Consider the following 12,403-nt stretch of genomic DNA (forward strand, 5'->3'; position numbering starts at 1 on the left):
AAGACAAACACCAACAGTGACTATGACAAGCATTGTATTTTGATTAATTGTGGAATTCCAATTCCAGTAATTCACACAAAGTAAATATTCTGTGCCTCTTAAAAACTCTAGATGTCTTGGAAAAACTTCAGGTTGATGAACTAGACTGGATTCATTCATTAGCATGCTGGTGTAATTGGTCTTCAAAGGAACTCTGCTGAATTATACCAGATATGAATCTTTCCTTTTTTTTGTTCCCAAAATATTTCTATATCCAGCTTAAATTTTTAACCCTGTGCTCTTTTTGCCCTCTTCTTAAGCTGTAGACTGACAAACAGCTTCTGCATCTCCCCAGAGACGTGAATCCGTAGCTCCAGTACAAAAGAGGTTTGCAAATACTTGAGGGAGGAATGTTCTACATAAACTGGGGATAGTGTCATTGCTTAGCACTGTGGGAAGCATTTCAAAAGCGGAAAAAAAGCAGGAAAGTTTTTAACGAAGCCCTTGTCATCCTCATTTGCAAAAACAAATAAATATTTGGTCTGCTAGAGTCCAGTGTTCTTCAAAGCAAGGTGTGCCACAGTGTAGCTCCACTTCCAGTCCTTTGTATTTCAGGGATATCTCCTCAACCTATAAATCTGCATTTCAAAACATAACCTATATCATAAGATAGTATTTCCTTCCAAACAGATCAATAAATATAATTTTGACTGTTTAAACTAAAAATGTATTTTTATAAGTTAGCTAAGACCGCAAAGATTATTTCTAAATTCTTTTCAGACCCTCTGTTTAAGCAGTCTATGTTGCAAAGCTTGGCCTGCAGCACTTCTATTTTTAGCTCTAATGGAACAGTCTTAAATTGCTTATTTTCTGTTTACTAAAGTCATTGAGCTTGTAACCATGGCAACTGTGGCAAGTGCCACAGCTTAACTGTTTTATTAAATGGATTGAAGGTACAGCTGCAAAACTTGAAAGGCTAGCATGTCAATTTTATACATAGCTCAAAGTGGCACATATACTACATTATAGTAAACACTGTATTAAATATGAGGAGCCAGAATCCGACCTTGGTTATAATGATATAAATCTTTACTATCTCTCTCCTCAACAAGAAAAAAGGAAAAAAAAAAAAAAAAAAAAAAGAAATCTTGTGTAACCCAGACCAGGATCTGTTTTTTTCAAATTGCACAGCCTGTCAAGTTTCAGTGATTACTGCATTTGAATGCATAAATTGCAGATGATGTGCATTAAACCAGTCCCTAGTTATCATGGAAATACATTATCTCACGGTTGTGTTTGCATGAAGCTTTTAGCACATTATTGTATTGCTTACAGCATTCACATTATTTTTGGAACCACTATGTTCTGTTAGGTTAATAGAAGGAATTAAATCAAAACTAATGACTCTGTCAAATTAAACTTCTTAAGAATTATACTGGAAGAATTAACATAAAGAATTTTTAAATCTCTAATTAGGCATTTGAACAAGAACACCCTGAGTACAGAGGTGTTGAGAAATTACACTTTCTCTTCGTTTCAGTGTAACTTGGGTATGCTCCATATATATGAAAACTAGGGTACCTTTAAATTCATAATTCAAATTGTGCATAGCAGTTGAGTCAAATACTTCTGAAGATTATTGAGAATTGTTACCACAGTGTAGAAGTCTTTTCTGAGAGAATATAAAAGCCCATGGGATCAGATGAGAAATAGAACTTTTAACAAAAACCAAAACATTATACAGCCCCTGAAAGAGAATAAAGAGTGTTGAGGGTTAAAATAAGGATAGTGATATATTTACACCCATAAATATTTAATGCATGATTCATCCTGTTGTAATAGAATAAAAAGCTTGAAGAATGTGTGACATTTAGAAGAATGGGGTTCTGCTTTCTTCACTAGTGTTGTGTTTGGAACAGTGCTTGCATTGCTACTTTTGGTGCTAAATGTCTCAGATCACAAGTTTGTCTATCTATCTAGATACTCCCAGTGAATAAAAAACAAAAAGTAAAATTGATATTTTAAAGGAGAAATTCTTTTAGAAGAGCTAATAATCTAATAAATTATCAAAAGATGTTTTTATTTCTATGAAAATATTCCTGTTTAAATTATAGTGTGTGTCATGTTCAATTAATAAATTTAAAGAAATATTCACTATCTGTTGGTGTAACTGGAATTACTGGAGTGAAAAAAAATGGTGAAGTTTTCTTTCATTTATGTATTTTTTTTCTTCATTTGCAGGATCTACCTTCATTTGCAACACCCACATAATTCCAGTGAAAAATCAAGAGGGAGTAGCAATGATGTTTATTATTAACTTTGAGTATGTTACAGATGAAGAGAATGTGGTATCTCCTGAGAAGTGCAAGCCAATATTGCCATCCAAACTTGTAAATCGTAAGTTTTTAGAAGTTGTCAGTTTTCTGCTTACCTGTAATCTTAGCTGGGCCAGTAATTAACCTGGGCAATAATGGTACCAGAGAAATTTTGCAGTTCACATTGCCTGATTCATTTAAGGTAGAATTCAAAACAATAATGAGTTAAATATAGCAAACCTGATGTAATGTTGGCAAGATAATCTAGCAAAACTTTGGTAGCACTAACAGCACAGATCTTGTGAGTACTACTAGGAAATGTAAAATCATTAAAACATTTCAGAGAAATACATTACCCTTGACAAAAATTATTACGAATGGAAAATTGAAAAAAAAAATCATTATGATACTGCCCAACTATTCCACCTTAGCTTATTCAGAATTGAATATTTCTATCTTCCTTTCTGATTAAAAATAGTTGGTGGAGTTTGTGATAAAAAAGACCAGAAAATATAAATCATGTGGAAAACTGAGTTAAAACATAATTAAACATTCTGATTTTACCAAATTGAAGTATTTAAATTGGCTTGAAGGATGTGGGGGTTTTCAGTTATACAGAAAAGGCTTTTGTTTCAGTTTTACTCTGGAACATTAAGTATTGCCAGAATCAGAAAACTCTGCACAAAACAAAGTCGACTTCTTACACAGATACACTGTGCAGCTTTCTGTCACACTATCTGCAGAATGTGTGCTCTTTTCCTGACCTCCACTTTGCGCAGAAACAGCACATGATCCTTCTGCTTTGCATCTGTACTCACATAATTGCTCCCGCTACAAGATTTCGCAGGACGTATCCCTATTTGTACAAGCTCTTAGTAAAGCACACCATGCTCTCATGGTGAGCATTAACACTCTCCCCTGGCTGGCTCAGAAACAGTTGGAAAATACCTTTTCACAATGTAACAATCTTTAATGTTAGTATGATAAAGGGACCTGGAACCTAACTTGCTGATTGTTATATCAACACAGCTTTCTCTAGATAGGAGACAAAGACCAGTAGGATCTTCACTGCAAGAAGCAAGGGGAAAATTTTCCCAATGTAAGCGCTGTGCTACCTGAAGTGATGACATGCTATATTATTTTTCCTGCTACTTATGTTGAGAAGACTATAAGGAGGAAGCCTGTAGCTGTGCATATAACACCACTACCAGGTTCCTTCTGATGAAAGCAGACTTTGCCATTCTTCATAATCTGGATATTCTGCACTATATCTTCTGGACAAAACGCACAGGATCTCATTCAAAACTCTGTAACTTTTGAAAAAATACATAAAGTAAAAGTCCCCCCATCATTCACATTTTTAAAAAGTTGTCATTTATTTCTATGACTAATTGGGATACTGAAAAATATTGTTTTCATTAAACATGGAGAGTTCTGACTGAATCACTCCAGACGGGCCGAAGTCCTTCCACTTATGTCTGTATAACCCTACAATGGCAGTCAATACAAGACTGTGGAAAAGAAAATTCCCATTACAGGAAACTAGCAGTCTGCAGATAATTATTGTTCACTAAATACCACATGATTTCAAAGAGCCTTTGCAAACATTCTTTACAATACATATTTAAAATCTCGTGCTTTTATGCTTCATTTTCTTATTCTGTTTTGCAGGGGGGGGGATTGTTGGTTTGTTTGGGGTTTTTCTAATTCGTATTTTTTAATAACAAATACAGCAGTATTTTTAATTTTTCTTGAGATATAAAGAACACATTTTTATTTTTCTAGTAAAGTTATTGGGAAAAAAAATCCGCTAAGGATTATCAGAAAAATAATAAAATTGCATCAGAAAAAAAATATAAAAAAATGTATCAAGTAAACCCCACTCATACTCTCTTTATTTCAGGATGCCATGATTTTGTGAATTTTAATCATTTTACTTCCTAGTTTAAAAAAAAAAATAAAAATTGTTCAGCTGTTCCATGCTTAATATGGTTTATTTTATTATTGACAAAGTAGAAGGTAAAATACCAACTGGGGGGAGAAGAGCTTTGTGTCCTGAAAAAGAGCTGCGATATGTGAAACATCACTGTACATTTTCAAGTGTTGTCACTTGCCGTATTTTAAAGTGAAAAGCCACTAGAGAGGACATCTGCAAAAAAAAGCACTTAGTCAGAACATCCTCTCTTGGTTTACAGTATTTGCGCCTGACATAGACAGAGGATTTCCTTGCTGAGAGTCCTTGAAAAATGAATAGCTGGGGCTCCAAGCTCAGTGCATAATAGAGAAGGATCAAGGTGCAAAAGGAGGCAAAGAGAGGTGACTTAAACCATTTTCCTGCTAGTGGGTACAGCCAAATGCCAGAAACTGGCAGAAACTAGAGCAGGCAAATGGCTGCTCTTACTCCTACCTAGTTGCTTGTGGTTTCAGAGCAGACTGTTGTGTGGGCAGGATGGGAAGAATGGTTATACAAAATATGCTACAAAGCCCAGAATTCTTCTTGGCAGAGAGAATTCTCAAGAAAGAGGACAGCCTGTGCAAAAAATGCAGAAATAACTGCAAGATATTGCACACAGTCCAATGATAGATTTGAATTACAAATACAACCCAACCAACCAATCAAACAAAAGCCTTGAAAATTAGAAAAGGCAGAGAGAGACCAATAAGCAACAAAAGTCACAAAAAAGGTATGTTGTTTACCAGCAAACCAAGTTTTTTAAATCATGTTCTCACCACAAGGCAAATAGCAGATCATCTAGGAGGAAGTTAGTTTTTCCTCATCTTACTTTACTTGGAACACTCATCAGCAGGTAAAGCAGGTGATCTTTTCTCATTGGATCACACACAAAATGGACAGTGATGGGGACTGGCTCATGGGAGAAGTTGGGAAGAAGCAAAGAAATAAAATGACTTCAAATCCAGCACCAATTTAGCAGATAAAAATAGAGAGAACCAGCCATATAACAAATGCAATACATCTCTGATAAACAACCAAGCAATAGCTAATGACAGAAGACAAATGATTTCAGATTACATTACCATCTACAACCCCAAAGTACACAGATCAAGAGAAATTTCTTCCAGAGCTCCTCAGATAGAGTTTTCTCATATTAAAGTGTGTTTTCAACATGAGAGCAAATAAAAATGACTGAGTCAGGTTGCAGGAGGGAAGACCAAAATGTGCATACGAAACAAAAATATTACAGTTATTTTCCTGGCTCTAGAAAATAAGATAACACTTCCATTGTGTCATTCTTCCTCTAACTGATTTATTAAGAGCTGACATCAAATTTATTGAGTGTAACTTTGAAAAAACTTTCCTTTATTTAAAAGCATCCATACTGCTAGCTGTAGCAAACAGTTTTGAATAACATTGCTTACCACAGTGCTCCTCATGACTTAAATCTAACACAGTGTAAGAAAAGAAGCATTTCATGCTGTCCATGGCATTCTAAGCAGACAAGAGGGATTCCATACTGTAAAAGGTCTGAGGGCCCTCTGAAGAAATTAAAGACCTACAGAAAGCAACTGAAATGTGCTAAATTATGCTCAGAGACAACATATAGTTCTGGATAGGCAGAAAATGAAAAAGTTACCAGCTGAATACTGACAGATCACAGTATCACAGTATGCTAGAGATTGGAAGGGACCTCAAAAGATCATCTAGTCCAATCCCCCTGCCGGAGCAGGAACACCTAGATAAGGTTACACAGGAACGTGTCCAGGCGGTTTTTGAATGTCTCCAGAGAAGGAGACTCTACAACCTCCCTGGGCAGCCTGTTCCAGTGTTCTGTCACCCTCACTGACAAGAAGTTTCTTCTCAAGTTTAAGTGGAACTTCTTGTGTTCCAGTTTGTACCCATTACCCCTTGTCCTATCATTGTTTGCCACTGAGAAGAGCCTGGCTCCATCCTCGTGACACTCCCTTATATATTTATATACACTAATAAGGTCACCCCTCAGTCTCCTCCAAACTTTAGAGACCCAGCTCCCTCAGTCTTTCCTCATAAGGGAGATGCTCCACTCCCTTAATCATCTTAGTTGCCCTGTGCTGGACTCTTTCTAGCAGGTCCTTGTCCTTCTTGAACTGAGGGGCCCAGAACTGGACACAATATTCCATATGCAGTGTCACCAGGGCAGAGTAGAGGGGAAGGAGGACCTCTCTTGACCTACTAACCACCCCCCTTCTAATACACCCCAGGATGCCATTGGCCTTCTTGGCCACAAGGGCACAGTGTTGGCTCATGGTCATCCTGTCATCCACTAGGACCCCCCAGGTCCCTCTCCCCTACACTTCTCTCTAACAGGTCATTCCCCAATCTATACTGGAACCTGGGGTTGTTCCTGCCCAGATGCAGGACTCTATGCTTTCTCTTGTTACATTTCATCAAGTTATTCCCTGTCCAACTCTCCAGCCTATCCAGGTCTCACTGGATGGCAGCACAGCCTTCTGGCGTGTCAGCCACTCCTCCCAGCTTAGTGTCATCAGCAAGCTTGCTGATAGTACACTCAATTCCCTCATCTAAATCATTGATGAATATATTAAATAATACTGATCCCAGTACTGACCCTTGAGGCACTCCACTAGATACAGGCCACTTTAAACAGTGTTTGTAATCTCTTTAGGACAGGAAGCCTGTCTTCTTTTTATGTGCCATTATGATGGCTAACACAGCTAGGTTTTGATTCTGCATTGGACTTGACAGATTATGATAATAATAGGTTATTAAAAAAAAACCAAAACAGTCCAATGCCAGGAGTTTAATGACCACATTTTAGTATAAATACAGTTCTTTCTAGTCTGGTGCTTAAGAGCTCCTATCTTATGCACAACAAAAAGCTGAATAGAAAGTAATGTGAAAAGTGAAGATATGGGCTTCACAATAGGAATGTAAAAATCCTTTCAGTTGATCCTTTTGTACCATTTATTCTTCCCTGAAAGAATTTATCATCAGTTCTCTATGGCAATGTGACTAGTTTGACTATAATCAAATAGCTAAATTTTGGAAAATCCTAGCATGCACCAAATCTGTAAAGAACTACTAAGTCACAGCCAACTGATTTTTCACTCTTTTCTGTTTCACTGCTTTTGTGATTTCCCACAATTCTAATTTTTAATGTATGCCATTTTACTAGTAAAACAAATGAAGCATTTTTTCAAATATAACTCTTTTTGGGAAAAAAAATCCCCAGACATTTGTGGTATCTTTTCATTTAAACTTCTAACTAAATCTGTTTAATATTATGCCTCTTCCATCTTTATATTCAGAGAGATGAGGAAATGTCTTCTGTAAGTACTTACTCCATCCTGGATAACATCATCTTCTCCAATGAGGATGTGTTTGTGCAATGTGCAGTTAAAGTGAGATTTATACAAAATAATTTCTGCTACAGGTGTCCATTCATCATCCAATCAACTCTTTCTAAATTTTGTCTCATTTCCAGATATGAGGATTCTATTCGGTCTTATTTTAAGTCTTTTCTGATAAGTTTACTTTTTACACTGCCTTTTCTCAGATTATGTAAATGTTTTGTAATTCCAGTAATTAACTTCTGTATTCAAAGATGAAAACACTTAATAACTTTACCCCACCTCACTTCATCTGTGAAATGCTTGGAGACAGAAATACCAGTTTTTCAAGTGGAATGATCTTTGTTTAGCACATTAAAGTGTTTAAATCAAAAGTTTTAATCTACATAAACCCTAAAAATGGATTTTACTCATATTGCAGCACTTCTTATGGACTGTTCTCTGCCACATCTGATAAGATACTAACATTTGCTTGATTGTCACTGTGATGATAAAAAATTATTCCCAAAATTGTTGTTCATAAATTTTCATGAATCTAATATTTTGCCAAAGTTGTATAAAATGTTTAACTCCAACTGAAATAATACATAAATAATATATATCTAACAAGACAGAAAGAGAACTCCTTCCTGTTAGACTCACTGAAAAATACTAAATTAAGAAGAGAAGTGATTTTATGCCGGCTTAGCAAAAAACTATGTGAACACTACTGAATTATAATTTAAATTTGTATATAGTAACAGTTGCCAACCAAAATAAAATAAGAATTCCTGTACAATGTGTTGTACAGACTTCATTAAACTCTTTATTATAAGATGTTAAGCTACTATAACTTCTGCATATAAATACGGCTTTTAAATTATCTATTGAGGAAAGGGAATGTAAGTGTTCAGTTTTATTCCCAAATCTGTCAAGCATTCCAATCTGACATGTTCATCTACTCCACTAATTTGATGAGGAATTTTTACATAAATTTACAGAATGAATGGTATGAATTAATATTTGGCACCTGATTCTCTTCTTTAGAGCTGTCAAATACTTTGTGCCTGTAAAGCTAGCAACCGTAAAATATCAACATTAATCATAACACAAAATGAACACAGAGAAAATAAGCAGCCATTTTACACTGACAGAAAGTCGTAGATTTGAGGATACTGACTGCAATATGAAGAACGTAACTGCAAATTTTCTAGTCAAAGTAGACCATTTGTAGGGCTCTAATGTACACATACAGAAGATGAGAAAAATCTCTCAGAGCTTTAATTCTGATTTGTCTTCAAAGACTGCTGTTTTTTACTGACCTATAAGTGCTTTTTCTAGCATTTACTCTAGTCCTGTCTGAAGCAGAACTCCTATTAATATGTAGGCTAAAATAGCTAAACTCAGATGGGCCAACTTTATCAAAGGTTTTATTCAATTAACTTCAAAACATTATGACTAGCTAGAAGTACTAACCTATAAGCTAATACTGGTTCCCAAACTCAGTGTTCATTATCTCATGGGAGAAAGCCCAAAAGTTCTTTGATTAGGCATATAATTACATTCTGCCAGAGAGGGATATTTGAGGATTGTCTTATGATTTTCTCACTTCAAAAATCTATGCGACTATTAAAGACACTATGGAATAATTTCTCAGGTCTTTTCCTCTAAAGGAATGAAAGGATGTTATACGCCCAATAAACATGTATTTTTTGGTTAAGGTTCAAACAAAACGAACAGGCTAATATTCTTAAAATAGCTAAATACCTTCCAAGCAGTAAGATTTTTTAAGGTGCTTACACTTTAACAAGTTTGCCTCTCTCCTGGTCCTAGAAATGGAGTTATATTTTAGGATTAGAGATCACTGAATCCACTGAAGTTACAAATAAAACAAGTACATATGAAATGAAAATCAGGCCTTTAATTCAAAGAGTTAACTCAATAAACAGTATTTGCTTTCCTCTGTGCAGAGCATTTTGCCATATAAGTAAGCATAGCACTTCAGTGAGAGGCAAGCATATATTGTTTTCTAAACATATCTGGAAAACAATGTTGTCATGAAATACTGTATATCGTTTGAGGCATACAAGGTTGCCACATAGAACATGGCATGTATAAGCAATAGTAATCCCCTAAATTTGCCCAAAATATAATGAGAAATTTGTTCAATGTCTTATTTTTAGCCTCTCCACAGGGAGCAAATTTATCATAAGTGAGGGCTAGTCAAGAAAATTTGTGTCCAGAAGGACAAAGGTTTCTATCTAGCCAACCAGCAAAATAGTCCTGACAACCCCAGTGTCAACATGTGTATTTGTCTGCAAGGTAAATTACTGTGAATGCTACATAAACTGAGACTGTGTTGAACTCTTAGAAAAGGAATATAGCCAAAAAAGCAATTACCAGTAAAAGACAGAACTTCTGTCTCACCTTCAGTGCTCCACAAATACCTAACTGCCTAATTAACAGAACAGCCATTAAGATAAATGAATTCTATTAGTCGTATTTTACAGACAGAAATACAAGTGGCTATATTTCTGTTTCCTCATGGTGGTTACTGTTGGGGCACAGATTAGAAAGGAAGCCTCCCTGGATTCTGTTCAACCACTTTAATTAGCTATTTGCATTTCAGCCTCTCCAAGCCAGGATCACAGAGCTACTGCACTATATCTTGTACAAACGTTCAGTAAAAAAGGCAATCTTTGCTTAAAGAGATTACAAACCCAAAAGAGGAATTGACCGAGCTTTCAGTCATGTTCAGTGGAGCTGACTCGTGCACATTGAGCAGGATAAGGAACACAAACTAGCAATACTTTTGCTATTCAGAGACCTTGAAAATTTTCCTTTTCCTGTTTAAATAAATACATAGCAAGTATGAAAAGTGAGTATGATAAAGAGGCTTAGATTGAACTAGATACAGAAGATTTCTTCCAGTCCTATATTTTTATTAATTTTTAAGAGGTCTCTTATCCACCAGTTCTTTTCAGGACATTTAAAACAGGTGCGTTCTGTGAGGTAGCTTGAAGGCTAGGATAATGATTTTGGAAAGTCATCCTGCATTATAATACATGCCCTCAGGAAAGTATAAAGGCAATGAGTTTTACATCATTCTCTGACAGATGAGAGAGTCATATGTCTCTTATTATTCATAATAAGGAGTAGCACAGAGAACTTAACACATCTGTGCACTTCGGAAATTGAGTTAGAGATTTTAACCTTGAAGAGGGAGAAATCAAAACAATCAAGCTATCTCAAGCTTAGACAAAGAGGACTCTAATAGGAAGCAGAAAAAAATAATTAAATAGATTTAAGAAGCTTTCAGATGGACACTGGTCATAAGGAGTACATTTTGTTATAAATATTACTGAACAGGGAGTAGACATTATTTTAAGGCAAGCAAACAAAATAGATCTATAGATAAAAATAAGGGGATTTACTACCACAGCATCTCATTTCTCAGGCATAGATTCCTACCATTATTACTTGATTATATTAAAAAGCATAACACCCAGGCAACTTGAGCATTTCAAAGACCTGAAAGCAATTGGCAGAGATGTATAGTCTGAGTTCTTCCCATAAAGTCATGAAATATGTGAGCCTTACCAGGATCATGGAACTTCTCTAATGTCATACTCTGAACAAGTGTCAGTGAATAGTCTGTTCTTCTTAAGGAGATTATGAATTCTTCAACTTTTCAATAAGTTTCTTCCAAACAAAATTGGCATTTCCTAGCAAATAAATTATCACTAAGAAATTGGAAGAGGTTCCATTTCATGAGAAATAGCAAGTTAGTCTGGATACACCGTCTTTAGTTTTCTGCCTGAAACATTAGCCAACCTTAAAACTCGGTAATTGGAAACATATATTGATCTATGCAACAAACTTGGTAATTATAAAAGTACTTCTTAATGGAATAGTTATTAAATTTGCCAAATAAAAAGGCAATGTACTTTTAGAACAATCCTTGTGCAGATCGCATACATTGTATATGAATTCAAACTACCTGAATTTGCCTCTAAAATGTGTGGAAATTTTATATTCTACCAACTTTTCTTAATAGTCTGTTTATTTTTTGAATCTGTGTCTTTTTAAGCTAAAGCTTTTTGTAAATCTAGTTTAATTGCATTTCAGATGGTAACAACCTTTCAAGTGGCTCTTCTTCAGGTAAATCTATCTTCTAAAATTCTGTCTACTAAAGTCCTTTTATTGCTTTGTTCTGGTTCTATTATTTCAAGATCTCATTACATTTTATATAACTCTAGAAGACTGCAAGTCAAAATATGGCTCTTGCTCCCACTCTCTGAATACTTACTTCTGCAAAACTATGGATATAACACCAAAACTATTAAATTTAGTATAATTATATGACATATAAAATCCAAATGTAGTATTGCTTTTCAGCTTATTATCACTGAAAGTTCTTGTACACAGAGCATAAAAAAAAATTCAATCAATCTGAGACAACACACTGCAGAATTTGGTACCGTTATACAAATTCAGTGTTAAAAAAAAATCTTCTCCAGGTTTTGTGTCTCAGACAAAGGCAATATTTTTTTTTATTCTATGAAGCCTGGCAACCAAGGTGATGAAGGGTTGAGAATTTCTTGAGAACTTGCTTTAATAGATGGAATGAATTCTTCTTTTTGAAGTATCAAAAAACCCACCATATTCTCAGCAAGACTAAAATACTGAGATACCCGATTTTTTTTGCATAATATTCGTTGTAATACTTGCTATTTTATTTCATTACAGTTATTTCCCTTTTTCTTCTTTTCCACTTTTGATTATGTCTAAGAAATAAAAATGCAAGAAATCTCTTTCTAAAG

At 35.1% G+C, this 12,403-nt stretch overlaps 1 protein-coding gene across 4 annotated transcripts in view; it reads left to right on the forward strand.

The window, feature by feature from the left end:
• Positions 1 to 12,403, forward strand: part of KCNH7 (potassium voltage-gated channel subfamily H member 7) — a 235,872-nt gene that overhangs the window by 137,958 nt on the left and 85,511 nt on the right. For 3 of the 4 annotated variants that reach the window (XM_061343960.1, XM_061343968.1, XM_061343975.1), the window contains exons 3-4: positions 2,221 to 2,376; positions 11,709 to 11,741. In XM_061343960.1, coding sequence (XP_061199944.1) covers positions 2,221 to 2,376; positions 11,709 to 11,741 — 189 coding nt within the window. The remainder of the gene's footprint in view (positions 1 to 2,220; positions 2,377 to 11,708; positions 11,742 to 12,403) is intronic. The other variant, XM_061343985.1, reaches the window with a different exon arrangement.

Source organism: Neopsephotus bourkii, unplaced genomic scaffold (assembly GCF_033783945.1).
Source record: "Neopsephotus bourkii isolate Nb327-2 ecotype Australia unplaced genomic scaffold, CSIRO-AGI_Nbou_v1 NB_196, whole genome shotgun sequence".
In the NCBI taxonomy this organism is placed as follows: domain Eukaryota; kingdom Metazoa; phylum Chordata; class Aves; order Psittaciformes; family Psittacidae; genus Neopsephotus; species Neopsephotus bourkii.